The following is a 25,384-nucleotide window of genomic DNA, read 5'->3' as shown; positions in this document are numbered from 1 at the left end:
CCCAAGGCAAGACCTCGATATCGAAATCCTACTTCAACCTGCCCGGTCGATACTCATGGTGCATAATGGAGAGCTTCGGAATGGCCAACTTCATCTATATAATCTCGACCTCTGAGCAAGGCAATGGTTTCTCTGGCTTATCAACATGGCATAAAGTGCTGGCCGTGCTATATGTCCTCCACTACGTCAACCGCGCATTGATCACGCCCCTCTTCCTGGCCCCAAGCATGTCACCAATCCACATTGAAATCTTCTTCTTCGCCATTTTATTCCACTACCTGGCCTCGAGCACCTTTGCGTCCTGGCTGCTCGGTTACAAGACCGTTTTGGCGACAGCAGGCACCCCCGAGGCCCCAGGAGCCATGTATGACACTACGATCGCCACTGCGCCAAAGTTAACGGGCTACATGGCTTATGTCCCTTACATCGGTCTTGCAATCTTCCTAGTCGGTATGTACGGCAACATTCAATCCGAGAATACATTATTCGAGTTGCGCAAGGAGGAGGCGCATCGACGACAAAAGAAGCAGGACAACAGCGCTGCTGTCAGGCCCGATGGTAAATCTATCTATGACAAAGTATATGTTCTGCCGCCAGCGGAGGGGTATTTCTCGTCGATCTTATTCCCTCATTACGCGCTGGAATGGATTGAATGGACTGGTTTCGTGATCATTGCACTCTCGGTCACTACACTTAACGTGGCGTCAGTTACGGCCGAATCTGCCGCTTCGACTGGTGTGGTGCAACTTGCGCCATTTTATGCGCCTGTTGCTAAATTCTTTATGAGTACTTGCGGTTTACCGCTTCCGTTCCCCGTCTTGTTGATATGCGTGAATATTATGACCACTACCGCGGTGCGTGCTCGCTGGGGAAGGACTTGGTATATTGAGCGTTTTGGCGAGAAGGCAGTTGGAGGCAGGGGAGCGTTCGTTCCTTATTGCAAATGGTTGTGATTAAGGGAAACTATACTAAGGGTAAATTCGGTCCCCGAATTTAGTGAGTGGGAAAACTACGAAATTTGTATAATTCTTATAAGGGGAAATGATAAAAGTTCTATTTTCCGTCATTCGATGTGCATGTTCCCTCCCTTTCTTGCCGGTGCAGAGCGAGGAGTATTTGAAGTTGTTGAAATATTGCTTTTCATTGATTCAATCGATAGGGGCCATCACGGGGCTCCCCAAGCTAACACGTAGTAGTGCGAGCAATCTTGTAGAGGCTCTCTATTAACATAACAGGGAAATATAAGAAAACAAATGAGACAAAGAAATCGTTAGAGGGAAATGAGCTAAGATCTCATGAACTAAACGCCGATGTTGAGATCGTGGGTATTTTTCAATTCAAAGAGAAAACCATTTCCATTCCACTACCAGCCTAACCCGAATATCCGCTATGCATGTTGAAACACTGTGCCTTTTTGATTATTTTGCGTTGAGTTATTTTTTTGCTTTCATTTTTTTTTTTTTTTTTATTGTTCTTCTGTACCATCTCGTTCGTTAAATCCCTTTAGAGAGGTTTACTTAGAGTATTTCTGGCGGAAGAACTTGGCGGCGTTGACCATGTTGACAAGGGCAGCCTTGGTCTCAGGCCACTTGCGGGTCTTCAGACCGCAGTCAGGATCGATCCAGAGTTGATCTGGTCGGAGATACTGAAGCATCTCTTCAATACGGGCCTTGATCTCCTCCTCACCAGGCACACGGGGGGAGTGGATGTCATAGACACCAGGGCCGATGTGGCGGGGGTAGGCCTCGTCAACGAAGACCTTGAGGAGCTTAGCATCACTCTTGCTGTTCTCGATACTGAGGACATCAGCGTCAAGGGCGGCAATGGCGTGGAAGAAGTCCTGGAATTCGGAGTAGCAGAAGTGGGAGTGGATCTGGGTGCCATCCGCAACGCCGGAGGTGGCGAGGCGGAAGGACTCAACTGCCCATTTGAGGTAGGCATCACGGGCAGCTCCAGCACGGAGAGGGAGACCCTCACGGAGAGCGGGCTCGTCGACCTGGATGACGAAGATACCAGCAGCCTCAAGATCAACAACCTCGTCACGGAGAGCAAGGGCGAGCTGCTGAGCTTGGACAGACTGGTGGACATCATCACGGGGGAATGACCATCGGAGACAGGTGATGGGTCCAGTAAGCATGCCCTTCATTGGCTTCTTGGAGATGGAAGCAGCATACTTGGACTCCTTGACGGTCATAGGAGCGGGGCGAGAGATGTCACCAACGATGATTGGTGGGCGGACACATCGAGAGCCATAACTCTGGACCCAAGCGTGGGTGGTGAAGACATAACCAGTCAAACGCTCACCGAAGTACTGGACCATGTCGTTACGCTCTGGCTCACCATGGACGAAGACATCCAAGTCGAGTTCCTCCTGGATCTTGACAACGTCCTGGATCTCCTTCTCGATGAACTTCTCGTACTCCTCAGCAGTAATCTCACCCTTGGTGAACTTGTTTCGTTGAACACGGATTTGAGAGGTCTGGGGGAAAGAGCCAATGGTAGTGGTTGGGAACATGGGGAGGTTGAGTTCCTTCTGCTGGACAGCAATACGGGCAGGGAATTCAGACTTGCGCTTGTGCATATCAGCAGTGACAGCAGCCTGTCTCTCCTTGACCTTGGGGTCGTTAGTGTGCTTGGAGGCGGCACGAGCCTGGATAGACTTGGCGTTGGCCTCGAGGGCCTCACGGACGGAAGCAGGGCCGTCAGTGACAGCCTTGGCGATGACAACCAGTTCACTGGCCTTCTCGACAGCGAAGCTGAACCAGTCGTGGACCTCAGCATCAAGGTTCTTCTCGCTCGCGAGAGTGTGGGGTGTGTGGAGCAGGGAACTGGAGGTAGCGACGATCACACGGTCCTTTCCGAGCTTCTGGATGGCGAGCTCAACGGTCTCGATGGCCCTCTTGAAGTTAGTCTTCCAGATGTTTCGGCCATCGACAACACCAGCAGAGAGGACTTGCTTGGGTCCAAGAGCACCGATTACAGTCTCGAGCTGCTCGGGGTTGCGGACGAGGTCGATGTGGATGGCGTGGAGGCTCTGGAGGTTGGCGAGAACATCAATGTTGTGGACAATGTCACCGAAGTAGGTGGTGAAGACAAGCTTGGGGGCCTTGTCACCGAGAGCACCGAGCGTCTCGTAGGTAGGCTTGAAGGCAGCCTTGACGGCGTCCCTGAGATCAAAGACCAAGACTGGCTCATCAATCTGGACAGACTCAGCACCAGCCTCCTTCAGCTGGGCCAAAAGGTCAACGTAGAGAGGAACGAGCTTCTCAATGAGAGAAATAGGGTCAACTTTCTGGCCACGATCAGCCTTGGCGAGAGCCAGGAAAGAGACGGGACCGAGGAGGACTGGGCGGGTGACAATGCCGGCCTCCTTGGCCTCCTTGAACTCGACAACGGGCTTGGGAGTAGCGGAGAGCTTGAAGACCTGGTTGTCTTGCAGGGTAGGCTTGACATAGTGGTAGTTTGAGTCGAACCATTTCACCATCTCCTGAAAATCATGTGTTAGCGAGGTACGACTCATTTCCACGCATGGATGAAAGGAGGTGATGTTGTGCGAATCAAAGCTGCACAGATGACACGTACAAGACTGGGAACATCGACAGCTGACTCCTTGTCCGTGGCGGGGGTCTGATGGCCACGGCCCATGGCGAAGTATTCGTCAATTGGGTCAAGACCATACTTGGAGTATCTCTCTGGGATAGCCTAGGTACGCATATTAGCCATTGACAGTTCTCTCTTCAGGCCAATTGGCGGGTCAACGTAGCATAGACATACTCCAAAGAGCTGAATGTGGTCCAGGACCTGGTCGTAGAAGGCAAAGTCGTTGCTGGGGATGAGGTCGACGCCAGCATCCTTCTGGATCTTCCAGTGCTCGAGACGCAGTCTCTTACCCTCGCTGAGAAGCTCATCGCGAGAGATCTTGCCGCCCCAGTACGCTTCAGTGGCCTTCTTGAGCTCTCTGAGGCGACCCATACGAGGGAAGCCGAGAATGGAGCTGAGCCCGCCAGGTCAGCGAACAGGTTTACCACGCAGAGCCCACGCGGGGCAGGGCAGCAGGACTTACGATTGAACCATTTTCAGGTGCGTTGTGTCTCTTCACGAGGGTATCTTCTATGTGATGACAGTCAATTGGGGGTGAAGAGAGCGAGCTGGCGACGGCGTGAGGTGGAAGAGGTGAGGTTGAAGAGGTTGAGAAGGTTGAGGGGAGTCGAGGAGGAGGAGAAGAAAAAGGGCGGCGGCGGCGGAGGATGGAGGATGCAGGATGGAGGGGCTAGTGACCGCCTTGCCCTTTGTGGAGGGGCAGAAAAAAGAGCGAGAAACTCCGATTCGGAGGGTTTTTTCGCTTTCTTTTTCGTGGTCACGCCATGATGACTAAGCAGGACGACCGACGACCGACGACCGACGACGACGAAGATCAAGATGAAGATGAAGATCAAGATGAAGACGACTGCGCAGATGGTCGAGATGGTCTAGATGGAAGGGTTCGGCCTCCGAAGACGGTGGACAGACAGACTGCGGCGGGCGAGTCGGTAGTTTCCTGCGAGCTGTGGTTGTCGGCGCGAGTAGAAGCATCTCCCTCCGATCCCGAGTGCTAGACTGACACATGAAGACAGACACCATGGTAGCCGACGGGGAGAAGAAGGTGCATGGAAACGCATAAAGGCCCATCAGGGGCCGTCGAGAGATGTTTTGACGATGTCGAGATGTCAGTGTCGCTGTCAGGGGACAGATATCAGGGTATCAATGGCGGTGGCTGGCGGCTGATGGCTGGTAGGTACCAGCGCTGTCAGGGCGCGCCGGCCCAGGACACCACACGCCTACAGACCATCATCCACGGGCGACAGCCAGCTATACCCATCCTTGCTCTGGATTATATGGACAGCAGGAGAGCGTCTGCCTGCTTTTAGCCGACAAGAAGGAAGTGGTTTCACCGCTGTGTCTCCCTCCTTCCATGTTTCTTCAGCTTCTTGCCCACTTTTCCTGGCTGTACCAGAGAAAGGTCCCCCCAGCCATGTCACCAGGAGCATCCTCGCTCCAGGGCCCCAGACGCATTCTGTGTACTCCCATGCACGGGTCGAACTCGAGCGTGTAGTCTCGCATCTATACGCGTTGTTTTTTCTTTCGTCCTTTTTTCCTTTTCGTACTTTGATCCGCGATTGAAGCTATCTTTTTTTTGTTTTAACCTCCCCGTTCTGTTTCTTCCTGCTCTCCATACCATACCTCGTCCACAGCTTCAGGATGGCCTCGATATTCTGCCCATGGCGAAGGAAGCCGAAGAGAGCGTCGCCTCGTGGCAGCTCTAACGATCATGCCGGATGCCCTCAGCCGCTGCCGCCTGCCTTCGAGCCCATAACATACACGCCCCTTGATTCCGCTGGGGAGGAGCAGCAGATGCTAGATGCCATATTTTCCTCTGCCAATGATCCTGTTCACGATAGTGAGTCTCGAGGCCTTCCACCACCGGGAACGGACTGTGCTCTCGCCCGTGCACATTCGAAGAATGGCAGAAGCCGACTCGGTTCCATTGGCGGAAGGCTTCACAAGAGGTTCTCACGGGACGGTCGATTACGGCTTCCAGATGCAAAGCTTGATGAAAGAGCTTCTATGTGTGATAGCGGACATGCCAGTATCGAGAACAAGCCATTGTTTGATATCCTTGATAGTGGAAATACAAGTGAGAATGCCTATGACAGTGATGCACACAGGCTGCTCACCCCTCAGATCACCGCACGGCTCAAATCCAGTCCTGGAAACCGATCGATCCTAGAAAAAGTTTGCCCAGTGTCTGCTCGGGATGTGCAAGGTCTGTCGAGGGAAAAATTCTGCCTTGGTCTCGACGGCGCTCCTGCTAGCAACAGAGGGAGCCAGGCAACCGAGCCGGTCAATTTACGGGAGGCATATCGCTCTGGTGAAGACGGTGTCGAACGACATTCCTCTGCTGGACATTCAGATTCAGCAAGAAAAAGTACATCCATCTACCTTGTTAGCCCTGACTCCGACGCGGGACCAATGACGCCTCTAAAGACCCACATAACAAGGGCCTCTTGTTCGATCATAGAAGATGATTACAGGAAAACACCAACGTTGACCCCAAGCGACCTTGGGAATTCAGATAACCCCGACAAGGAAATCAGTCCACTCTCTTTGGCAGACTCTCCCGAAAGCGTTCAGATCAATGTTACAGCGCGAAATAAGAGCACTTCACCAGATGTTTGCCAGTCCAACAGCCCCCAGGCCGATGACACGCAAATCAGAATAAATATTGGAACCTCAGTGTATTCGAGTCCGGCCTCGGAAACCCCAGGATATGAGCGAAAACTTGAAGAGTTTTCTGCCATCGAATCTCCAATACACCAAGTACAAAAGAGCTTAACCTCAAACAGAGTCTCACCAGAGAACGTGCCGAAACAGCGAGCACCAGCGAATACCCGCCGAGAGCCTTCAATTGCTACTCAAAGGGACAGTTGTAGCTTTGTTAGAAGGAGCCGCTTTATTGAAGACCTAGACGATGTGTTCACCCTGAAATTTGATGAAACTGAGCCTCCAAAGGAGGATTATCCGGAGACGGAACCTACGAGCCGGCGACTGAGCGATGGCTGGTTGTCTGGCGGGAAAAGATTGGGGTACGGCTACAATTTTGCCCTGGGTGAAAGGTACCCCCGACTCTCCTGCTCCGAAGGCGCCGCTGACGAGAAATATAACTCCGCCATTCGATTACAATCTTATACGGATTATAAAAATGGGGCTCCATCAGAATACAGGCTGCCAATTCAGGACTACAAACGTATCTCACGTCAATCCGACAGTCCAGATACTCATCAGCGCCCACGTACAGCTACTAGGGAGGGTAGTCATACTATCCGCCGAGTGTCCCCATTTCATCAAAGCGATATCGATCGCAGTGACCATTCAAGTAGGGTAACGAGTGCCATTGCATGTCTGACAAAGAAAGTCCGCAGGCACAAAAGAGACGTCAGTAGCTGTACTGCAGCGTCCAGCCGTTCCAACCAATCTCATGGATTAGAGCCGTTCCCATCCCTAGGCCCTGAAGCGGACCTAGAGATGCCTCTTGGTTTCGACCCAGCACGTCGTGATATTGGAAGTGGCGTATATAATCGCAACCCTCCCACTATTAAGCTTGTACAAGCACTTCGAGAACCATCGAACCCAATTAAGGAGAGTACTGAGATTTGCCCAATGGCATATGACGACATCTCAGACAGCGAAGATGAAAGTGAGGATATCCGGCCTGAGCCAATATCTGCTGAGGTATGGTCCAGGCTATACGATGATTGCCTCCAAAACAGTTAAAAGCCCACACTCTATTTTTTTCTTGTCGCTCATTCTCTTCCATTTCTTATTTTGTGTTTTTTCGTTGTCTTTTCTGGATACCCATGCTGGCAGGGGGAATAGTTGTTCTTCTCGCTTGATATTCTTCTCGTCAAGTTCCGTTAACTGTATAGATATCTCCGCATCTCTTAATAGAACCGGTCATGGCCCTTGCATTCGTTTCTGCTCTGGGAGAAAAGAGGGTCTTGACCGTTTGAGCTGGCTACATATTGTAATAAAGGGGGATAGGGTAATATATAATACAGAGCAAAGCCATTAATATCCCAAACGTGTCTGGTTCTATATTCATCGCTTTTGCTTCTTAGTACTTTTATCACTAACCACGCTGAGAACACTAGCACTTCGTTTGTGTGTACCTCCAGGCCCCTTAGCAGGTGAGCCAACTGCTGCATCCGCCTTAACAGAGGCAGCTTTCCCGGGCCCAGGAGATGCACTTTTAGCTTCAGCTTCGGTTTCTTCTTTGGTGCCTGAAATCCCATCCGGATCCGAAGTATTCGCCGTAGCCGTGGCACCCTCGACACCTTCGTTGCCCTCAGTAGAGGCACCAGCTTTCTCGTTCTCCTTCCTCTCTCTTTCCGCCTTACTGGCCTCCAGAACTCGGATTTCTCCCTCCACTTTCTCAGCGAACTTGCGCGTGTCAAGTAACAAGTTTACTTGGTGGATTAGTTTCTCAAACTCCTTGCATACCTTCTCTGTTGGCATAAAGAGGCGAGGGGGTATATCTAGCTCCGTCAGCGCAGCAGCAAGTTTCTGAGATTGGATATTAGACTTGGCCTGCGTGAGTTTCTGGGCTTTGTCGTTTCGAAATTGTACACCGGAAGTTAAGCGGTCGTGGTGTGATACACCGTACTTCACTTCTTCAGCCGGTGTGAGAGTCCGGATTGTAGGTTGGGCCGCCGCGTTGGCCGCGGCTCCCTTCTTGTTTGTCGGAGCAGCCGGCGTTGGAGCAGGGGTTTCCGGTCTGCTTTCTCTAGCTGACTGTCCGCCTGAAGGAGCGTTTCCTACCGGGCTTGACACACCGGTATCCGGGCCGAGAAGTGGGCGTCGCTTTTTGTTCCTATCTGCTTGTAAAAGAGACTGTAATAGTTGTGACAAGCCTTGGCTGGTTTGGTACATGGCGGTATTGCCGTTGCTGACTGGAGCCTCCAGCCGAGCATAGAGCTCCTTCCGCTCGTCTATAAACTGGTTCTCGTTCGCGACAATCCTCTTTAATTCCTCCAGCAATAGAGCTTCTTCGGTGACCTCTTCCTTCGACCTATTTAACTGAGTGTTGGCCAGCTCTTTTCTCGTCCTCTCTCGTTCGGGGTTGAATTTCATCATCTTTTCGTGTATGTCAAACTCCGCTTCTGACATTTCGGAAAGGGGGTGTTCAATTGCCAGCATGTGAGCAGCAACGTTATAATACCGCGACTTCATCTCTTCCATTGTTCGACGTTTAGTTGGCGCAACGAGGGCCGTTGAGGAGCTTCCATCTGCTGCCGTGTCGGTATTCGGGGAGTAGTCATATCGGTCTGCGATTACTATCCATCTGAGGTCAAACTCTTCGACGAGGTCCATAAGATAATCTGTTTCCTCGCGACTCCAAATATCGCTCTTCAAAAGTTTGTCATATTCCTCTGTCGTATATCTCCGGGGATGTTGAGCCTTGATATTATACTTGGCGAAGGCAGATGTTTCTTCAGTTTCTACAGAAGAAGCGCCTTCTCCTGCTTTATCTGTGGTGCCTCCTTGTCCAGTTTCAGCGTTTGGTGGTGGGTTTTTGGCTAGCGGTTTCCTTTGCCAGTGTTTAAGAACAAGGTCATCATTTCGAGCGGCATTCTTGAACGGAGTAATAACCCTGGAGAGACTACGATTAGCCATGGTATAACGGGCTCAATAGGGCGCATCGACAATCCACCTACCATGGTCTCACTTTGAGTTTGCTCATCCATTTCCGCCGTCCTTTATATTTGTTCTCGTTCAGTGCAATAGGAGGCGCGCGTTCCCCGAGCAAAGCGTAGAGCTCTCTTGTAATTCCCTCTATTTAAACAACCATTAGATCTGGATATAAGACAAATATAGTGGTCTATAAAATCTTACCGGGTCGCTTTTCGACGACTTTCTGCTTCTTTGCTGGCCTGGGTTGCCCGTCCGCAGGCAAATCCAGCATATCACGAACATCCGCGGCCGCCATGGCTGGCTCCCCTGTAGCTGCTTTCTACCTCGTCTTATTTCAGAAACGGTAAATACAGAATTTTCTCTCTCTCTTTTTCCAGTCAGGAAAACAGCTGGATATGAGGTCGTAAGGCGTCGGCGGCGGGAGTTTTGTTGGAGTCGTTGTTGGTTTGTTCTTGACCAGGTTGGCTGCTGGCGCGGCGAAAGTGGTTAATTTTTAGCTGGTCGCGAGGGCGCACGCTGATTGGCCGGCTCTGGGCCAGGTAAGCGTGTCTTCATCCTCGAGATGCAAAAACACCGTCAAATCTACCCGCAGCGGTTCGCATTCAGACAGCGAGTCGAGAGCAAGATCAGCTGGCTGCAGTGTTGCATTCGATCGTACCTCTTGCTAAGGAATATCCGGACAGGATGGCTTTGTCAAGGTCGCAGCCGTCGTGGCTGTCGACGTTCTTCTCCATAGCCACTCTCCTGATGCTCTCTGCTCCTGTTCACTCCCTATACTTCTACGTCCATGGACGACAGCCCAAGTGCTTCTACGAGGAATTGCCCAAGGACACTTTGGTAGTCGGTTAGTTGGAGCCTTTTACAGTCACTTTTGAGTACAGTGGTTTCTAACACTCAAGGAAAGGAAATTACCAGTCCGAAGTCTACAACCCTCATCTCAACGCCTATGCCCCTGACAGCAGTATAACCATCACTATCACTGTCGATGAAGTCTTCGATAACGACCACCGGGTCGTGTCTCAGAAGGGAGCTGATAAGGGACGGTACACCTTTTCCACCGCTGATGCGGGACAGCACAAGCTATGCTTCACCGCAGACTCGCATGCCAATAGCGGATGGCTTTCTGGAGCTTCTGGCCCGGTGAAGTTAACCCTTGACATGGCTATCGGCGAGTCCAACCACTTGGAGTCTGAAGACAAGAGCAAACTTGACGATCTGGTTGAGAGAGTTAGGAACTTGAACGGAAGACTCCAAGACATCCGCCGCGAGCAGGTCTTCCAGCGTGTAAGTCCATACGAACGAGACAGAAGTAGAAAATCAGAGGACATCTTGACTGACATGTATCTTCTTCGATGTCAACAGGAACGAGAAGCCCAATTCAGAGACCAGTCTGAAGCTACCAACTCTCGCGTCGTTCGATGGGCTCTGATTCAAACCGCCGTCCTCGGTGTAACGTGTGTCTGGCAATTCTCTCATCTACGAAGCTTCTTCATTAAGCAGAAGCTTACTTAAATGAAATGGGAACATATGGAGTCGACGGAGCATCATGCTAGGTTATGAAGTTATGGAGGATTTCTCTAAAATACAAGACCTTTTTTTCGATCCAAGCCTGATTATTTTTTTTTACCTTCCTGTTGAAATGAGGAAAGTGGACAAAATCAGCACTTAACGAAATGAAAGACGTTTCCTATCGTCCTCAATTGAGTTCCTGTCCCTTGTATTTCACCGTCTTGTTAGGCAGGCTTTGTGCTGCTGAGTTCTGCGCTATATATACAATTCCAAATTATCATGTACTCTGACACATCAAGTCACGTCAGGCACCCATGCAACTTCCATGCTGTCCATACATGTCCCTCGAGCTGAAGTCATCCCTTGTTGTTATGTACTCTGTAGCTCGTATTCGAACAAAGGGCCACCCAGGGCCTCGGCTGATAGTCAATATCGAAACCCAGGCTGTCCGTCCACCCCTCTATGGCCCATCTATCTCATTGACTCATACATACATACATACATACATATATATACATTAAAAGTTTCAATAGTCCGGTAACTGAGTCCTTACACGGTGCAATCCATCAACATGCCGTACAGTCTTAAGGGGCGTAATGTGCTGGTCACTGGTGGCTCTCGGTGAGCAACGCTTTCTCTCCTTCCCGACCCCACGTACATACATAACACAGAGTTAACCTCGCTGCTGCAGCGGCCTGGGAGCCATGGTTGCAGAGAAGTTTGCTGCCGAGGGCTCAAACGTGGCTATCAACTACTATTCAAGTGAGGCACAAGCAAAGGAGCTTGCTGCAAAGATAGAGGCGGACCACAAGGTTAAAGCCATCCCCATTCAAGGAGTAAGTAAAAGATGATTATAGTATACCAGTTTATGCATATATTCCACTAGGCAGAGCAGCCATTAATCGATTAATACGCAGGATGTGGCCCTCCGGGCGGATTGTGAGAATTTAGTTAAGAAAACCATTGAGCTCCTGGGAGGAATCGATGTTATCATCTCTAATGCTGTGAGACAACGAATTGTTATCCCCATTGTAATAGAATTCGCTTTTCTGATATCCAAGTCCTTAGGGATGGACTAAAATTTCTCGGTTTGGAGACTTGAACGCCCTAACGGATGATGAATGGGACAAGGTATGTATCCGGATGCGTGAAGAGATCGAAATACATAGGTTGCTGATATATGTGAAAAACCAGTGCTGGAACACCAACGTGAAAGCAAACTTGCATCTCTTCCGCGAAGCAGAGCCAACCTTCAACGCTAATCCAGAAGGAGGGGCATTTATTATCACGTCCTCCGTTGCCGTAAGTAGGGTCGGCCCAGTCATCCATAAACATGACTAACTCATAACTAGGGAGCCACCCCTGGTGGCAGTAGTATGGCTTACTCTGTTAGTAAGGCCGCAAGTATGTATATATGGACCGTTTCTATACATTATGCCGTGTTTACTAACAAGTATGCAGGTATCCATCTAATGAAGGGTCTGGCTTCGTCCCAGAGTTCGAAAATCCGTACAAACGCAGTGCTTCCAGGCCTACTGCTCACGGAATGGGTCAGTTCAAACACTTGATCTGCTTAGATCACAGAGCGCTGACGGATCTGAGCAGGGGCAAAGATTCCCTCCTGAAGTACAGAAGGGCTATGCCGAGAAGGCGGCCTTGAAGAGAGTGGTAAGGTCATAACCTCCCTCGCAAGATACTGGAGCTAAATAGCCAATCTTTTAGCCCGATATTGAGGATTGCGCGGATGTTTTCGTCTCCATTGCTAAGAACTATTCCATGACCGGACAAGAAATCCAACTTGGTAAGTTTCTAGAAGTATTTCCAGCCTTAAGGGAAAAGGCTAATAATCTTGGATATAGATTCTGGGTTCCATATAAGATAAAATCTGATGGATGCGGCTAGATGGATGCCAAGCGTGGAAAATGCTTGATCCAGCAACACGTTTTATAGAAGCGGACCGTGGAAATCGCTGTGCATTGAAGTCCTTGCTGCTACCGGGTCAACCAGTTTAGCCTTTAATGCAGCTCGGTATGCAGGAGCCATCCTGTCACCTTCAACTTTCATTTCTTCTATTTCAAGAAGTTTCCCATCACTTGTAAACACAAATAGCCGCCCTTCATCTCTCTTATTTGCCGGATCTTTGAAGGTAAACGGAACCCCAGGTTTAGTGAAAGGTATGCCATCAGTTCGCTGTGTACTATCAGCTAGCTTCATGTTCCCGAAAATGATCCTTTTCCGCTGCACTAGATGTTCTTCTCCCGGGATTGTAGGCGATGTCGCGGCGGTACTCCATAGAGCACCCAGCACAATCTGGTGACGCCGAATTGCATCCCAATTCCAGGAGTTCCAAGCAACATGGCGGTTCTCAGGTTTAATCTTATTAGCAGGCCTTAGTTCTCTTTCATCCGAAGTCGTTTGCTTGATTATTGGGTTTAACGGAGGAACAAATAGATGGTTCCTAATTCCGTTTATAAGCATTTCTGCTCCCCTGGTTGACGCTAACTTAAGCAGCCGGGGGAGATCGCAAGAGTCAGGGTCAGGTATTGGGAATCCCGGCGCAGGTGTCTGATCTAGGATTAAACCATGATCAAATTTAGCGGAGTCAAGTGTCTGCAAAGTGACCCCAGTGGTTTTGTCCCCCGCCAGTAAGGTGTGGTGAAGAGGAGCGGCTCCTCTAAAACTAATACATTGATTAGCTAGGAGCGTACAGAGATATGGAGATGCGCTTACTCTGGTAAGAGTGAAGGATGAACATTGAGTCCTCCATATTTCGCTCCTTTCAGTATTCTAGAAGGGATAAAGAGTCCAAACGAGACGGCTATTATTAGATTGATAGGTTCACCCTGTGGTTTTGGCGGCTGCGGTCGCAGATTAGAGTAGAACAGCCATAGAAGAGTTCATATGATCATACCTCCCATTTGGTAAATGTATCTAACTCGTGTATTGGGAGGGAAAGTTCGTTTGCGGCGGCTTTGATAGGCACTAGGAGGTACCACGACTCAATATTAGTATTTATATCATTTCTGTAAACATAGTAACATACCCTCGCGAATTGTTTTCATAGCACGGCCAACAGGCTTGCCGGGTCGACATACTACATCAATAGATGCAATTGTGTCTGGACTTTCTGCGCGTTCATTGTAGAGCGCTTTCAAAGATGCTATACTAAACTCATCGGAGCCGCAGAAAAGTATCCGAAGAGGATCGCAGGCCTTCGCCGAGGAGTAATGCCGGCATGAAAAGAAGTAATTGAACCTTAATGTGCGTAGAACGAGGCCCCTTGGCCTCACGGAGTATAGCATCTCCCCAATGACGGTGCCTGAGAATGAATGAATGAATGATGGGCCAACACTTCGTCGTTGAAGCTTGATAGCTAATAATAGTAGTTAGTTAGCTCGGCGCTGGGCACCTAGGTAGCGAAGATATCACGTGATAGTGTTTAAATGACATCAGAGCAGTTGATGGAAAGACGAGCAAGCTGCAAATATCAGAGAGAGGCTTCTCATTTCGAGTGCAACGAGGGCAGGTAGACCAGGGACAGAGTGATACCACCATGTGAAATGCCTCCGCTTGAACCACCATCTATAATACCAGCGCAGCTCTCGTTCCTGACCATATACAACCCGTCGCTCGGGACCACGGATGAGACCCTTCAGGACCAGATTGTGTTCTACTACTCAACTCCGAATCAAACAAAGCTACCAGGAGATGTGCCGGAAAGGGATACGGCGAGCACAGACTCCTCTAAGGAAGAGAATAAAAGACTACGCCATGTAGGGCTTGCGCAAGGCATGGTGAGCTTCGCCAAGTGCGTAACGAGAGATCATGAGAATTAAAGGCAGTCCAGGCTCGCTAACCAAATAATATGCAGAAACTTCTCAAGCGGAGAGCCCGTCGACTCAATAGAGACCGAAAACTCTCGAATTGTTTTGAAAGAGTTGGAGCCCGGTTGGTGGATTCTAGCGGTAAGAATATCTTTAAAATCAACCTCGATCTAGTCAATAGTCCTAATGCATCCAATAGAGTATTGACTTGACAAAAATAATACATGTCCAAAAAGGGTCGACAAGTTCCAGAGAAGAGACCTCAAATGATATCCAGGTTGAATACTCTTCGAGAGAACTATCATCTCCATATCTCCTTAGCCAACAACTCTCAAAGGCGTATTCCATATTTTTGCTACATCATGGCAGTTCTTTGGCAAGTCTTTACAAAACCATATCAAGGAAAACCTTCTGCATCTATCTTGACCGATATTGGACACGGTTTGTGTGGAGTTGGGATGTTTTGCTCAATGGCAACCCAGCAATAGATCTCTTTTCTGCCACCAAGCTAGCTGGAGGCGGAGAGCTTGGAATAGGAGTTGGTGAAGAGGAATGGGGGAGCGGTGAACGAGAGGTTCTAGAAGGGTTCATCTCGAGGACAGAAGGTTTGGTTGATATGGTAGTCTCAAGGTTTGGTGATGCCGAGAATCCCTTAAGAGAGGAGACACCTTCCAAAGAGGAGCCTACAAAGCCTTATAAACAAGAGTGGACTGGCCGTATGATGTTGCCTGGTCCGCAAGACGGTGTCATATTTTCTGGGATCGGGGCATTGTCACGGGAATCTTTAACACACGTTTCTCAGTGGATGGAATGGGTGTATAGATATGGTGAAGACGCTTATGGAGTACGTGGTGATCCTAAATCGACTCGCCGGCGGAAGAGAAAGCAAAAACGCAAAGAAAAGCAACCCAAGAACTCCCAGTTGGAAGCAAATACCAGCCCAGTTCCAGTGAAACCACATCATGAGCCATCGATCCAGCCTACCGAATTTTCTCCACGGATCCCTCCTCCCTTAGTTGTCACTTCGGCGAAACCCAAGGGCTCAGAAACTGGTTTTAAGTCCCCGAAAGCACCAAGCGACAAAGCTGCAGATTCGTCCACCTTTGGGACGGAAAACATTCTCAATATCATTACCTTAGGATATGGATCCGCATGGGGGGCCACTTCAGATAGCCCATCCTTGAACACTGGTACTAATTCCGACCAGCCACGAAGTACACCAAAAAATCTGTCATCTAATCCACATCAAAAACAATCCGGCCGGGCGGTGGAATCCACTGGTAGATTCCTAATAGGCCTCCGTGATGACCTTGAAAATGAAGAAAGTGACAGTGAAAATATAGAGGAGGAAAATTCGATAGTTGAATCTACTAAACAGCTTACATCCAGTAAGATTATTGTACGAAAGCTAGAGGTGATGGTGCAATCTTCGTCACTCCATGAAGGTATGAAGCGTTTCCATTACACAAGAAATATGTGATGACTAACAGTTTGCATAGACTCCTCCCCTACACTTGTTTCCAAGTCACTGCAAGTCGTCATATACCTGGTATAATCGGAACTGCCTCCAGAAAGGGAAAAATGTGTGTATGCTGACGATATTATTAGTACCAACCATTCATGTTCACCTTTTTGTTTGAGTGTGGCACAAAGGCCCTTTCATCCGCTAGCTTCTATCGAACTATCCACCATCAAATCGGGCCACTACAGAAACCCCTGCTTTCTTCTACGTCGCCTTCAAAAATAGTAGAGAGGCTCTCCCGCTACGACCTCCACCAGTTCGCCAGGGGTCAAGGTAAATCTTCCTCCGAAGAAACCCTTTACGATATCATCTATGAGCCGTTCCATCGGACCATCCGAACCTCACTACCAAACATCCCAGAACCGGAAATACCATCAGACCAGATTAGAGCGTATAACAACCCGAGGGATATCAGTCACTTACCTCCTTGGAGTCGTGCAGATGCCCTCAATGTGTACGCCCAGATAATCAATACCTACTTGGAGACCAAGCCCCAATCATCCGAGCTGGAAAGAATATGTAAAACGAACCGTGGTTGGTGGGTCCTTTGGATGCGTTTACCTACACCACCGGACCTCCGCAGCCCGCATGCGACCTCCAGCAACAGCGAGAAGAGCGGCTCGAGCGATGCACAATCGCAAGCTACAGCTGGAATCTCCTCGAAACATCTCGAAAGCCACATGTCAAGAGAAGGGCGTTGCGAGTCCACTGCTAATGTAGCGTTCCTTGTGAGAAAAGCAAGTGATTTCAAACAGTCGGGCAGAGGACACATCCGAAGCCAAAGCGGGCCGGGATTCTTTCGAAGTATTGGAGGTCGGTTCGGAAGAGAACTGGAAGGGTGGTCCGGGACGCCCGGAGGACTCGTCGAAGGAGTTGGGCTTGATGCAAAGAAGTATATTGATGCATTAATCAACCTAAACAGGTAGATGTCGGCCGTTGTTAGTCGTACATTGGTAAGCGTCAAACTTTTCAACCTAGTTGAGACTAGTTAGTCAAGGAAATCAATGAACCCAACAAATATATGGTGTTTAACGTGTAAATCGTTGCCTTCAAGAGCGGATCTTCCGAGCGAGTCCCCCTTGTCGAGGTCGTTGTCATTTATGCTGTACTACGTCCCAGGCTGCATTAGTTACCAAGCCAAAGTTCCCGAGAGATAACGAGGGCTGTCCCATGTATCTGCGGTTCAACTCCACAGCCATCCTTCCAAGTTCCCCCGCTGCTGATAAATAAATAGTAAGTTGCTCCCGGGCATCCCCGTGTCAAAGGATCTTTGAGATTTCATCCTGCAAGAACAAAATACAATAGTGTTAGTTAGTGGGTTATATCAGAACACTTTACACCAGCAAACATGGGTTCAGCAGAGTATCCAAGAATGGACTTCAAAGTAAGCAGATATTTGGCGGGATATTAGTTAACTATCTAGTGTCCTCTTGCTAATAGAATATGATAGGAATTTTATAACACGATCGACGGCAAACGTACTACTACTGCTGTAACTCGTCACGGCGTCAATCCAGCCAACAAGAAACCCTTAGCCGAAGTTCCTGTGTGTACCCAGGCCGATCTTGATCTTGCAGTCTCGGCTGCAAGGACTGCGTTCAGCAAATGGTCAAAAACCACCTTCGAAGAGCGTAGGGCAGCTCTTCATTGCTATGCAGATGGTCTCGATCACTACAAGGACGAATTCGCCGACCTCCTAGTGACAGAGCAAGGCAAGCCGTTAGAGCAGGCTCAGGCCGAGGCAGGGGCTGCAGTGGCATTCCTCAGGGGCATTTCCTCACTAAGTATGAATGAAGAGGTCCTCGAGGACACAGACAAGCATAAGATTATTAGCCGATATACCCCATTAGGTGTTGCTTGTGGTATCGTTCCATGGAACTACCCCATTCTCCTTGCCTGTGGGAAGATAGCAGCCGCTATCTATACCGGGAACGCTATTATTCTGAAGCCGTCTCCTTTTACTCCCTATTGTGGCCTAAAATTAGGCGAGCTCGGCATGCAGTACTTTCCTCCTGGCGTTTTGCAGGTTCTTAGTGGTGGAGATGATCTGGGTCCGATGATGACCGCCCACTCGGGGATTGACAAGATAAGCTTCACCGGCTCAATTGCGACGGGAAAGAAAGTTATGGAAAGCTGTGCAAAGTCGCTGAAAAGAGTGACGCTTGAACTAGGTGGAAACGATGCGGCTGTTGTGTGCGAAGATGTAGATCTCGAGGAGGTTATTCCAAAGGTTGGAGAGATTCGACTCCTTTTTCAAAAGTATGATAGTTTATTGCAGTTCGCATACTGACGAGTCTTGTAGATTGCCACGGCCTGCTTCTACTGCTCCAGCCAGATCTGCATGATGATAAAACGGCTATATGTTCACGAGAAGATATATGATCAGTTCCGTGATGCCTTGGTCAAATATACTGCAGCCCTAAAAGTGGGTGAAGGTCACAATCCAGATTCGTTTATCGGTCCGATCCAAAACAGTATGCAGTATGAGAGCGTCAAATCACTCATCGAGGCTATCAAAGCGGAAGGTGTAAGGCCTATTCTTGGAGGGGAAGTCGAGGAGTCAGAAGGATACTACATCAAGCCTACCATCATCGACAACCCGCCAGATACTTCCCGCGCAGTGACCGAGGAACCCTTTGGCCCAGTCCTTCCTCTCCTCAAATGGTCTGATGAAGATGAGGTTATTGCTCGTGCGAATGACTCTAACATGGGTCTTGGGGCATCCGTATGGAGCAAAGACCTTGTCCGCGCCGAGAGAATCCTCAGGCAGTTTGATTCTGGCGTTGCCTGGATTAATTGCCATTTCAATGCTTTGCCTCATATCCCCTTTGGGGGACATAAATGCAGCGGTATCGGAACTGAATTTGGCGTGGAAGGACTGAAGCAATATTGTAACCACCAAGCTCTTTGGCTGAGCAAGAGTTAATGGTATCTCAGTCCAGATTTGAAAGCATAGTCCGGGATGTGTATTATAGTACATCGTTTCTCTCGGTTCATAGTCTTTCAGTTAGGATATCCATCCTCACAACCAACAAGAATGATAATGGCTTCCTTCAGGGGTATAATAGCATCTCCGATCCAGATATCTCCTAGAGTTATGTCAAAATATTCATTATATTCATGGAACCGGGTTCGGTTGGGGAGAGGTCGACATAACGTCCCGACAAGTCAACCCCTGTGGTTTGGAGTCTAACCGTCTTCTACATATAGCTTCTATATGTAGTTAACCGCCTGTACCTGAATGTCTGAGCAAGGCTGCCACATGCTTTTAATGTCGATCACTCACGGTTAGACTTTGTCCTGTTCCTTGGTTAGTTACAACCACCGAAATAAACGGGAGTTTCCCGTCCAGTCTTGATAAATAAACAAACATGATATTCTCTCACCAAATACCAGAGAAACGAGGTTCCAGAGGTGAATTTTCACTGGATATCTGTGTGTTATGCGACGGGATGTTCAAATCTAGAGCCTCATAGTTGCCAGGGTGGAATGAGCTGAAGAAAGCTATCTCCACCAGCTAGGCGTTATACGAGGCCCGCTAACCACTCAGGGTGTGAGCAGCTGCAAAATATCCAGATCAGGAGGATACGACTCCACCATATTCCCTGCCCATGGGATGGAGGAAAGACGGCATGGGTGAATTCTCGGGTCGAGGAAGTCGCTGCACGGCATGGTCGTAGCCCCTTTAACAGGGCCCTCTCCCGGCAATTTGCTGTCTATACGAGAATTTTTATATCATCTCATCTGACGTGGTACACCACCTTTGAAGGAAACATTCACCGCTGAAAGGGCTTCGAATATCTTATCTAGAATCGTGTGCGCATTTCAACGCTCAGTTGTTTGGATATATCAAACAAAAGGCTTACGATGGAGTGAAAGTTGCGGCACGCTCGACCCACCCCGTCGTCGCAGACAGAATGCCCTCCCAAACGAAACAGTGGCCATCAATCCGGCTGGCCTTCATTATCATCGCCTTCCTACCAAGCCTCACACATGGCTGGACTTGGTGGTGGACTGATGACCGTGGTGACACCCATATAGACAATGGAACCAACGACCGAAAATGTACCAAGATGAACCTCCCGAAGGGAAAACAGTATCGATGGGATTCGGAGGGGAGCATGCATTGCATCTCTCTGTTCTCAGATGACCATTGCGGAGATCGTAACGGATGGTCCTGTCCTCCATGGGGACCTCGATACCAGGGACAAAATGTGTCTTTATCATATCTCGTCAACATGAACGGCGAGGAGATATCGTCAACACCTTCATCAGCTGAACCAACCCCCACCGAATCCTCTGCTAGTACCAGCAATACGTCTTCCCCTGAGAGTACCTCGCCCATGACATCCATTCCAACCTCACCATCAACCTCAACGAACACCCCAATACCACCACCAGCCGGTTCAGGAAAGCTTTCAGGCGGGGCCATCGCAGGAATCGTGGTTGGAGTAATCGGCCTCATTGCATTTGTAGCCTTCCTCTGCTTCATATCATATAGACTTGGACAACGAAATCCCATTGTTAAGGTATCGGTAGAGGAGCCCAAAGGCCAGTCTGGGGGATCAGGTTCACCTTCTGCTCATGAAATGCATTCTCCGACTCAACCATCGATGGCAGAATCTCAAACTATGTCCACAGCATCATCACCCCTATCGCCAAGATCGGAACTGGCGGATAGTGGGATGTTCACCAAACGGCAGATGCTGTCCATGCCTCAACGGCCTAGGGCGACTGAGTTGCCAGACAACGGACGGCAAGAGATTGCAGCATAATCTCGTGCTTGAGAAAGTTGTGGAATATGTGACTGCTAGAAGCACGGGTTGACTGCTTTTGACAACTTTTGACGAGGGAAATGCAGGAGACTATATGGATCAATGTTCAATTGACTCGAGCTGGAGTTATCTCACCTCAAACGAACATATAAAACTAATATGTCAATTAACGAATGTAAATATGCTATTATTTTTGGGAACTTATTCTCACATTACTGTGTTTAATGTTTGGCTTGCATTCTCCATGCCCTTCGTCTCTTTGTCAACGGTTGCAGTGAGTTGATAATCACATCATGCACTAAAGCTCACTCTGCCAAACCTCCCCATGATATGGAATGATCTGTTCGGCTGAACTCGAGACTAAATAGCCTTTGGCCTCTTCTTCAACTTGGGATATATCTGTAGACGAGTGCTGCCCAGGCATACTTGATCTCCAACCAGGTCCTCCTGTCCATCAGCGGCTCTCCAACACCCATGCAACCAGCCGATCTTAGCGACCATACTATACGTCCTCAAGCGACATTAGCAGAGAGAGTTGGCTGGAATTCCACACCAGCGTCAGTGGCAAGGATGAACAGGATTGTGATGTTATGCAATCCTTCAGAACGCATAGGTCGTTGATATTAAAAGCCAAAAATAGCCTTTTCAGGTGCTTGTGCTTTAAGCTTAACTTATGACATGTCGGTAGCTATAACAACATACCGGTATGGCAGAGGAACGGGCCATACGGAGGACCCAGAGGTAGCAGCATACAAGCCAACGGGTGTTTGATTATATGATTGACTAGAGTATTACGCCATGACGATAAACGAATGGGGGAAATGCCTGGATACGAAGTAGACGAAAGAAAGGAGAGGGCAAGGGTCTGACATAAGTCTTGACAGCAAGTAAGAATGCGATTTATCAGGTTCAAGCAGAGAATATATGCTGATTTGTGAACCAGTGTCCAGAAACAAGCTGTTAATATCGAACCAGGTGTTTTGTTACTGCGGGATAGAAGGACTTGAGGGGGAACGAAGTATGACGACAGGGAGTAACGAGAAGGAGGAGTGAGAAACAAGATATTGAGATATGGTTGGGCACATGGTCGCGGTATCTCCATAGTGTTTCTTCAAGTAATTTGTGTGTTGGTAGGTATAAAGGGTCGATTCTGGGTGGTTTTTCCATTTTCTTTCGCTCCAGAAGGGGCAGAATTGAGTGTGAACTAGCAAGCAACATGAGGGGATATAGGCAACTAGGTATAAAAAGACACATAAGTCCTCGTTTATCGCTGTCCTCTTTAATACTCCGTCCAAGGTAGAGGAGAAAAGCTGGGGGTGGTTTGATAGATGGCAGCTTGCTGGTTCCAGGCTCACAAATTAAAAGAAAACATAATTAAAGACAACAAAAGAGGAAAGAGGGAAAAAAAAAAAGAAAAGAAAAGGCAAGGAGAATAAAGGGGAAAATGAGATAGGAAAATAGTAAGAGGATTTCAAGGAAAGAGAGACGGAACTGTACTCGTGGTGTATGAGAGAGCAAAGCTGCATGATCGCCGAATGTTGTGCCTGGCAAAACAAAGACTACGCTCTCTCCCTTGACATGCTGCTTTCCGGATCCTCAGATGGGTGAGAACAACAAGGTGGGGGCAAATCCCGTATAACCAGACAGAAATCGCCATGAGACACATATTGCTTGTAGGGTACAGACCACCCTCAACCCACATCAACAAGGTAGAGGGTCAATAGTCAGGGACACATTGCGTTCACGCATTCTTGATCTCGTTTGTCAAAAGTCCTGTCCGCCTGGGCGACTGATGGAGGTGAAAAAACTGCACGCTTTGAAGAGAATCAACCGGGTAGATGGACAACTCCTTACAAAAGCCTACACTTGGACTTCTTGGTCTTCTCTTTGGATAGCAGGGCAGCACGGGTGGCTGACTCGAAAACTTCGCGGACACCCTCGTTTGTTCGGGCAGAGCACTCCAGGTACTTGTATGCGCCAATCTTCTTGCGGACCTCCTCACCCTATGACATTTGTTAGATAAATGTTGAAAGTGACGAATAGGGGGAGAGAAACTATCACATACCTGCTCAGGGGTTACAGGCTTCTGGGAGGTCTTGTGCAGTTCCTCTATGGTTCGTTGGTCATGTCGAAGATCCTTCTTGCATCCAACGAGAATGATAGGGTGGCCGGAGCAGAAGTGAAGGACCTCAGAGATCCACTGTTTGTATTTTTTCAACACCGTTAGCTATCTGATACGAACTGTTTTGCTCTGTTGTTTTATCAGCTAGCTGCAGCTTTCTTACCTTCTCTTGGACGTTGTCAAGGGAGTCTGGGGAATCGATGGCAAAGCAGATCAGAATGACGTGGGAGTCTGGGTATGAAAGTGGGCGAAGACGGTCATAATCTTCCTGGCCAGCAGTATCCCATAGGGCGAGCTCAACATGCTTTCCATCAACCTCGACATCGGCAACATAGTTCTCGAAGACAGTTGGGACGTAGACCTTTTGATGGAGAGAAGCAAGGTTAGTCAAGATATTGGATATGTTGTAATCACAGTCCGAAACGCTCGGTCGATGGATCGGCGGTAGCAGATATTGAGCAGAAACTAACCTCTGGGAAAGTGCCCTTCGAGAAAACGCTGCAGAACACAGATTAGCATGTATGTTCCAAGGTATATGGCGAGCAAACACGCTGCATAAACAAGGGAGGGACAGTGAGAGCAAGACAACGGTGTTTACTCACATCAACAAACAAGTCTTTCCGCAGGCACCATCGCCAACGATGACAAGCTTACGACGAATCTCGGCCATCTGTAGAGACAACAACCCAAGATGGGTTCTTCTTATCAGTTTTCTGGAGCAAGCTGAAAAATGATAACAGGCAGACAGGGCAAGGGATACGGCCAAGGAAACTCGACGGGGTCCACGACACGACGAGGGGACAGAACCGGAGGCTGGTGGCAAAGAGGGATGCTGGAGGAGGGGAAGAAATGTAGTGTACAGGAAGTTACATACAGTTATCTTCTTCTTCGTCTTTTTTTATATGTTTTCGGGTCAAGGAGCAGTGACTGGAAGAGCTGGCAACAAGGGGAGAGAGCAGGGAGAGCAAGGCGGAAAAAGGGATCGAGGCGAGCAGCAAGAGGACGGAAAACGAGCTGCGAGAGGGAGAGGTCTGTGAGGAGAGCCTTACTGGAGCTGCTTTCTGCTGCGTGCTGGGGCTGATCTGGGATGGGCTGTCGCTGTCTGAGATGGAGGTGATGGTTCGAAGGAGAAGAATGAAGAACTGGAGGTTGTTTTAACGGGAGGTTGAGCGTGCACACTTGTCGCTGGTTTTTGGCTCTAGCCCGCTTTGGGCTATTTTGCATCCTTTGGGCGATTTTAAGTGGGGCCCCAGCGCTATTGGCCAGCTTAGTCAGGCCTTGCGCACACGCACCGCGCGGCCTACGTCCACCCGCGCGCGTTCAGTAGCGCAGGCTGGTGCGTGGAGATAACGCGGGCTCGATTACGTCGTCGTGCGTGGCTGCAGGCCGCCTCAGCCTTACCTTGAGCTGCTTATGTAATACGTGACTTTGGCATGTATTCAAGTATATTAATTTTATATTCACTCTGCACTGCTTTGCCGCTTGCTGCGTGCTTGCCTGTCGACGGAGCAGCAGTGGTCGTCGCTAACCGCAGCATACTTACTTACGTCGTAGCCGTGGCTAGGGCGGGATATTTTCTGGTAAGATTAAGAGCGATACTATAGCAATAGCCAGATGTCGCCGATATCACAACACACACCTCCGTGCCAGCTGTATGAGATAAGAGCTGAGGGTCACGCCATCCATCGGCTAGCCTCAATCACTTGTTGGCCTCGCATCTCACAGGGATAGGCGCCCTCCAACCAGTTGGCTGCCGTGAGACAGCTGCGGGAGGAAGGACTGCCTTGCTGCGACCTGGTTGGAAAGTAAAAGCTGCGCCGGGACCTTTTTTTTTCCCTTTTAGGGGGGTGGAGGTAGGTGAGAGAACACTCCAGTTGAGGCTGTAAACCATTTGAGACAAGCGATCGAGAAAACATTCGCAAGAGTCACATGTGTAAAGAGGACAAGAAAGCCGGAGTAACCCGCCCAGCCTAGCGAGGTTCACTCTCTAGCTCAAGTATGTAAGTGAGTTTCTAGTTAGCTCATTTCGTTAGCTCCATTTTCTCCAGGAAGCTTACCACCACTCACGACGCAGGAGTCCCATCCCAACCTGTCAAAATCTCACTTCTTCTCCTGTCAGCCAGGGCAATGCCAGCTAAGCAGCCACACTAAAAGGATAATTGACAACCCGGTTGGTGGCGGTGCCTCGGGCAATTGTGGCTTGTGGTGAGAAACCTCCACACTCTACCCCTTATCTGAACAGCCGGAGCCAATCATTCACTATTCTTTCAGAGTCACTGTTTGAGGTTGCCCATTATTTTATTGGATCCTTGTTGGGACGTTGAGGCTTGGACCGAGCCTGACTTTCGTTCCTTTTTCCCCGTCTCCTATTGCAACAATTCACCTCTCCTAATGCGACGGGTTT

The 25,384-nt window shown here is 49.1% G+C and overlaps 12 protein-coding genes across 12 annotated transcripts; 7 read left to right on the top strand and 5 right to left on the bottom strand.

Annotated features, from left to right (window-relative positions):
• Positions 1 to 65: 65 nt before the first annotated feature.
• ARB_01576 (3-oxo-5-alpha-steroid 4-dehydrogenase family protein) lies at positions 66 to 953 on the top strand (the record flags this gene model as incomplete). Its single annotated transcript, XM_003012022.1, has 1 exon — positions 66 to 953. One exon carries the CDS (start codon positions 66 to 68, stop codon positions 951 to 953), a length of 888 nt encoding a protein of 295 aa, XP_003012068.1.
• Positions 954 to 1,513: 560 nt separating this feature from the next.
• Positions 1,514 to 3,972, bottom strand: ARB_01575 (Methionine synthase, vitamin-B12 independent, putative; the record flags this gene model as incomplete). The annotated part of the gene is made up of 3 exons (XM_003012021.1): positions 1,514 to 3,487; positions 3,583 to 3,702; positions 3,775 to 3,972. The coding sequence occupies 3 exons, from the start codon at positions 3,970 to 3,972 to the stop codon at positions 1,514 to 1,516; spliced, it is 2,292 nt and encodes a 763-aa protein (XP_003012067.1).
• Positions 3,973 to 4,124: 152 nt separating this feature from the next.
• On the bottom strand, positions 4,125 to 5,027 carry ARB_01574 (uncharacterized protein; the record flags this gene model as incomplete). Its single annotated transcript, XM_003012020.1, has 3 exons — positions 4,125 to 4,469; positions 4,618 to 4,715; positions 4,826 to 5,027. The coding sequence occupies 3 exons, from the start codon at positions 5,025 to 5,027 to the stop codon at positions 4,125 to 4,127; spliced, it is 645 nt and encodes a 214-aa protein (XP_003012066.1).
• Positions 5,028 to 5,238: 211 nt separating this feature from the next.
• Positions 5,239 to 7,455, top strand: ARB_01573 (uncharacterized protein; the record flags this gene model as incomplete). The annotated part of the gene is made up of 2 exons (XM_003012019.1): positions 5,239 to 7,269; positions 7,414 to 7,455. 2 exons carry the CDS (start codon positions 5,239 to 5,241, stop codon positions 7,453 to 7,455), a joined length of 2,073 nt encoding a protein of 690 aa, XP_003012065.1.
• Positions 7,456 to 7,635: 180 nt separating this feature from the next.
• ARB_01572 (uncharacterized protein) lies at positions 7,636 to 9,210 on the bottom strand (the record flags this gene model as incomplete). Its single annotated transcript, XM_003012018.1, has 1 exon — positions 7,636 to 9,210. The coding sequence occupies one exon, from the start codon at positions 9,208 to 9,210 to the stop codon at positions 7,636 to 7,638; it is 1,575 nt and encodes a 524-aa protein (XP_003012064.1).
• A 702-nt stretch (positions 9,211 to 9,912) lies between these two features.
• Positions 9,913 to 10,740, top strand: ARB_01571 (uncharacterized protein; the record flags this gene model as incomplete). Its single annotated transcript, XM_003012017.1, has 2 exons — positions 9,913 to 10,072; positions 10,151 to 10,740. The coding sequence occupies 2 exons, from the start codon at positions 9,913 to 9,915 to the stop codon at positions 10,738 to 10,740; spliced, it is 750 nt and encodes a 249-aa protein (XP_003012063.1).
• Positions 10,741 to 11,441: 701 nt separating this feature from the next.
• ARB_01570 (short chain dehydrogenase/reductase family protein) lies at positions 11,442 to 12,305 on the top strand (the record flags this gene model as incomplete). The annotated part of the gene is made up of 4 exons (XM_003012016.1): positions 11,442 to 11,573; positions 11,655 to 11,741; positions 11,806 to 12,039; positions 12,090 to 12,305. 4 exons carry the CDS (start codon positions 11,442 to 11,444, stop codon positions 12,303 to 12,305), a joined length of 669 nt encoding a protein of 222 aa, XP_003012062.1.
• A 376-nt stretch (positions 12,306 to 12,681) lies between these two features.
• ARB_01569 (methionyl-tRNA formyltransferase family protein, putative) lies at positions 12,682 to 13,215 on the bottom strand (the record flags this gene model as incomplete). Its single annotated transcript, XM_003012015.1, has 1 exon — positions 12,682 to 13,215. One exon carries the CDS (start codon positions 13,213 to 13,215, stop codon positions 12,682 to 12,684), a length of 534 nt encoding a protein of 177 aa, XP_003012061.1.
• Positions 13,216 to 14,297: 1,082 nt separating this feature from the next.
• On the top strand, positions 14,298 to 17,009 carry ARB_01568 (uncharacterized protein; the record flags this gene model as incomplete). The annotated part of the gene is made up of 5 exons (XM_003012014.1): positions 14,298 to 14,545; positions 14,609 to 14,702; positions 14,761 to 16,006; positions 16,061 to 16,110; positions 16,170 to 17,009. The coding sequence occupies 5 exons, from the start codon at positions 14,298 to 14,300 to the stop codon at positions 17,007 to 17,009; spliced, it is 2,478 nt and encodes an 825-aa protein (XP_003012060.1).
• Positions 17,010 to 17,431: 422 nt separating this feature from the next.
• Positions 17,432 to 19,009, top strand: ARB_01567 (aldehyde dehydrogenase family protein; the record flags this gene model as incomplete). Its single annotated transcript, XM_003012013.1, has 3 exons — positions 17,432 to 17,467; positions 17,534 to 18,342; positions 18,415 to 19,009. The coding sequence occupies 3 exons, from the start codon at positions 17,432 to 17,434 to the stop codon at positions 19,007 to 19,009; spliced, it is 1,440 nt and encodes a 479-aa protein (XP_003012059.1).
• A 991-nt stretch (positions 19,010 to 20,000) lies between these two features.
• Positions 20,001 to 20,858, top strand: ARB_01566 (uncharacterized protein; the record flags this gene model as incomplete). The annotated part of the gene is made up of 1 exon (XM_003012012.1): positions 20,001 to 20,858. One exon carries the CDS (start codon positions 20,001 to 20,003, stop codon positions 20,856 to 20,858), a length of 858 nt encoding a protein of 285 aa, XP_003012058.1.
• Positions 20,859 to 22,708: 1,850 nt separating this feature from the next.
• ARB_01565 (uncharacterized protein) lies at positions 22,709 to 24,204 on the bottom strand (the record flags this gene model as incomplete). Its single annotated transcript, XM_003012011.1, has 6 exons — positions 22,709 to 22,861; positions 22,924 to 23,085; positions 23,144 to 23,531; positions 23,635 to 23,812; positions 23,855 to 24,122; positions 24,160 to 24,204. 6 exons carry the CDS (start codon positions 24,202 to 24,204, stop codon positions 22,709 to 22,711), a joined length of 1,194 nt encoding a protein of 397 aa, XP_003012057.1.
• Between the last annotated feature and the right edge of the window lie 1,180 nt (positions 24,205 to 25,384).

This window comes from Trichophyton benhamiae (assembly GCF_000151125.1).
Source record: "Trichophyton benhamiae CBS 112371 chromosome Unknown contig01094.0, whole genome shotgun sequence".
Taxonomy (NCBI): Eukaryota; Fungi; Ascomycota; class Eurotiomycetes; order Onygenales; family Arthrodermataceae; genus Trichophyton; species Trichophyton benhamiae.
Note: the sequence above shows the minus strand (reverse complement) of the source record. Positions and strands in the feature narration are given on the sequence as shown.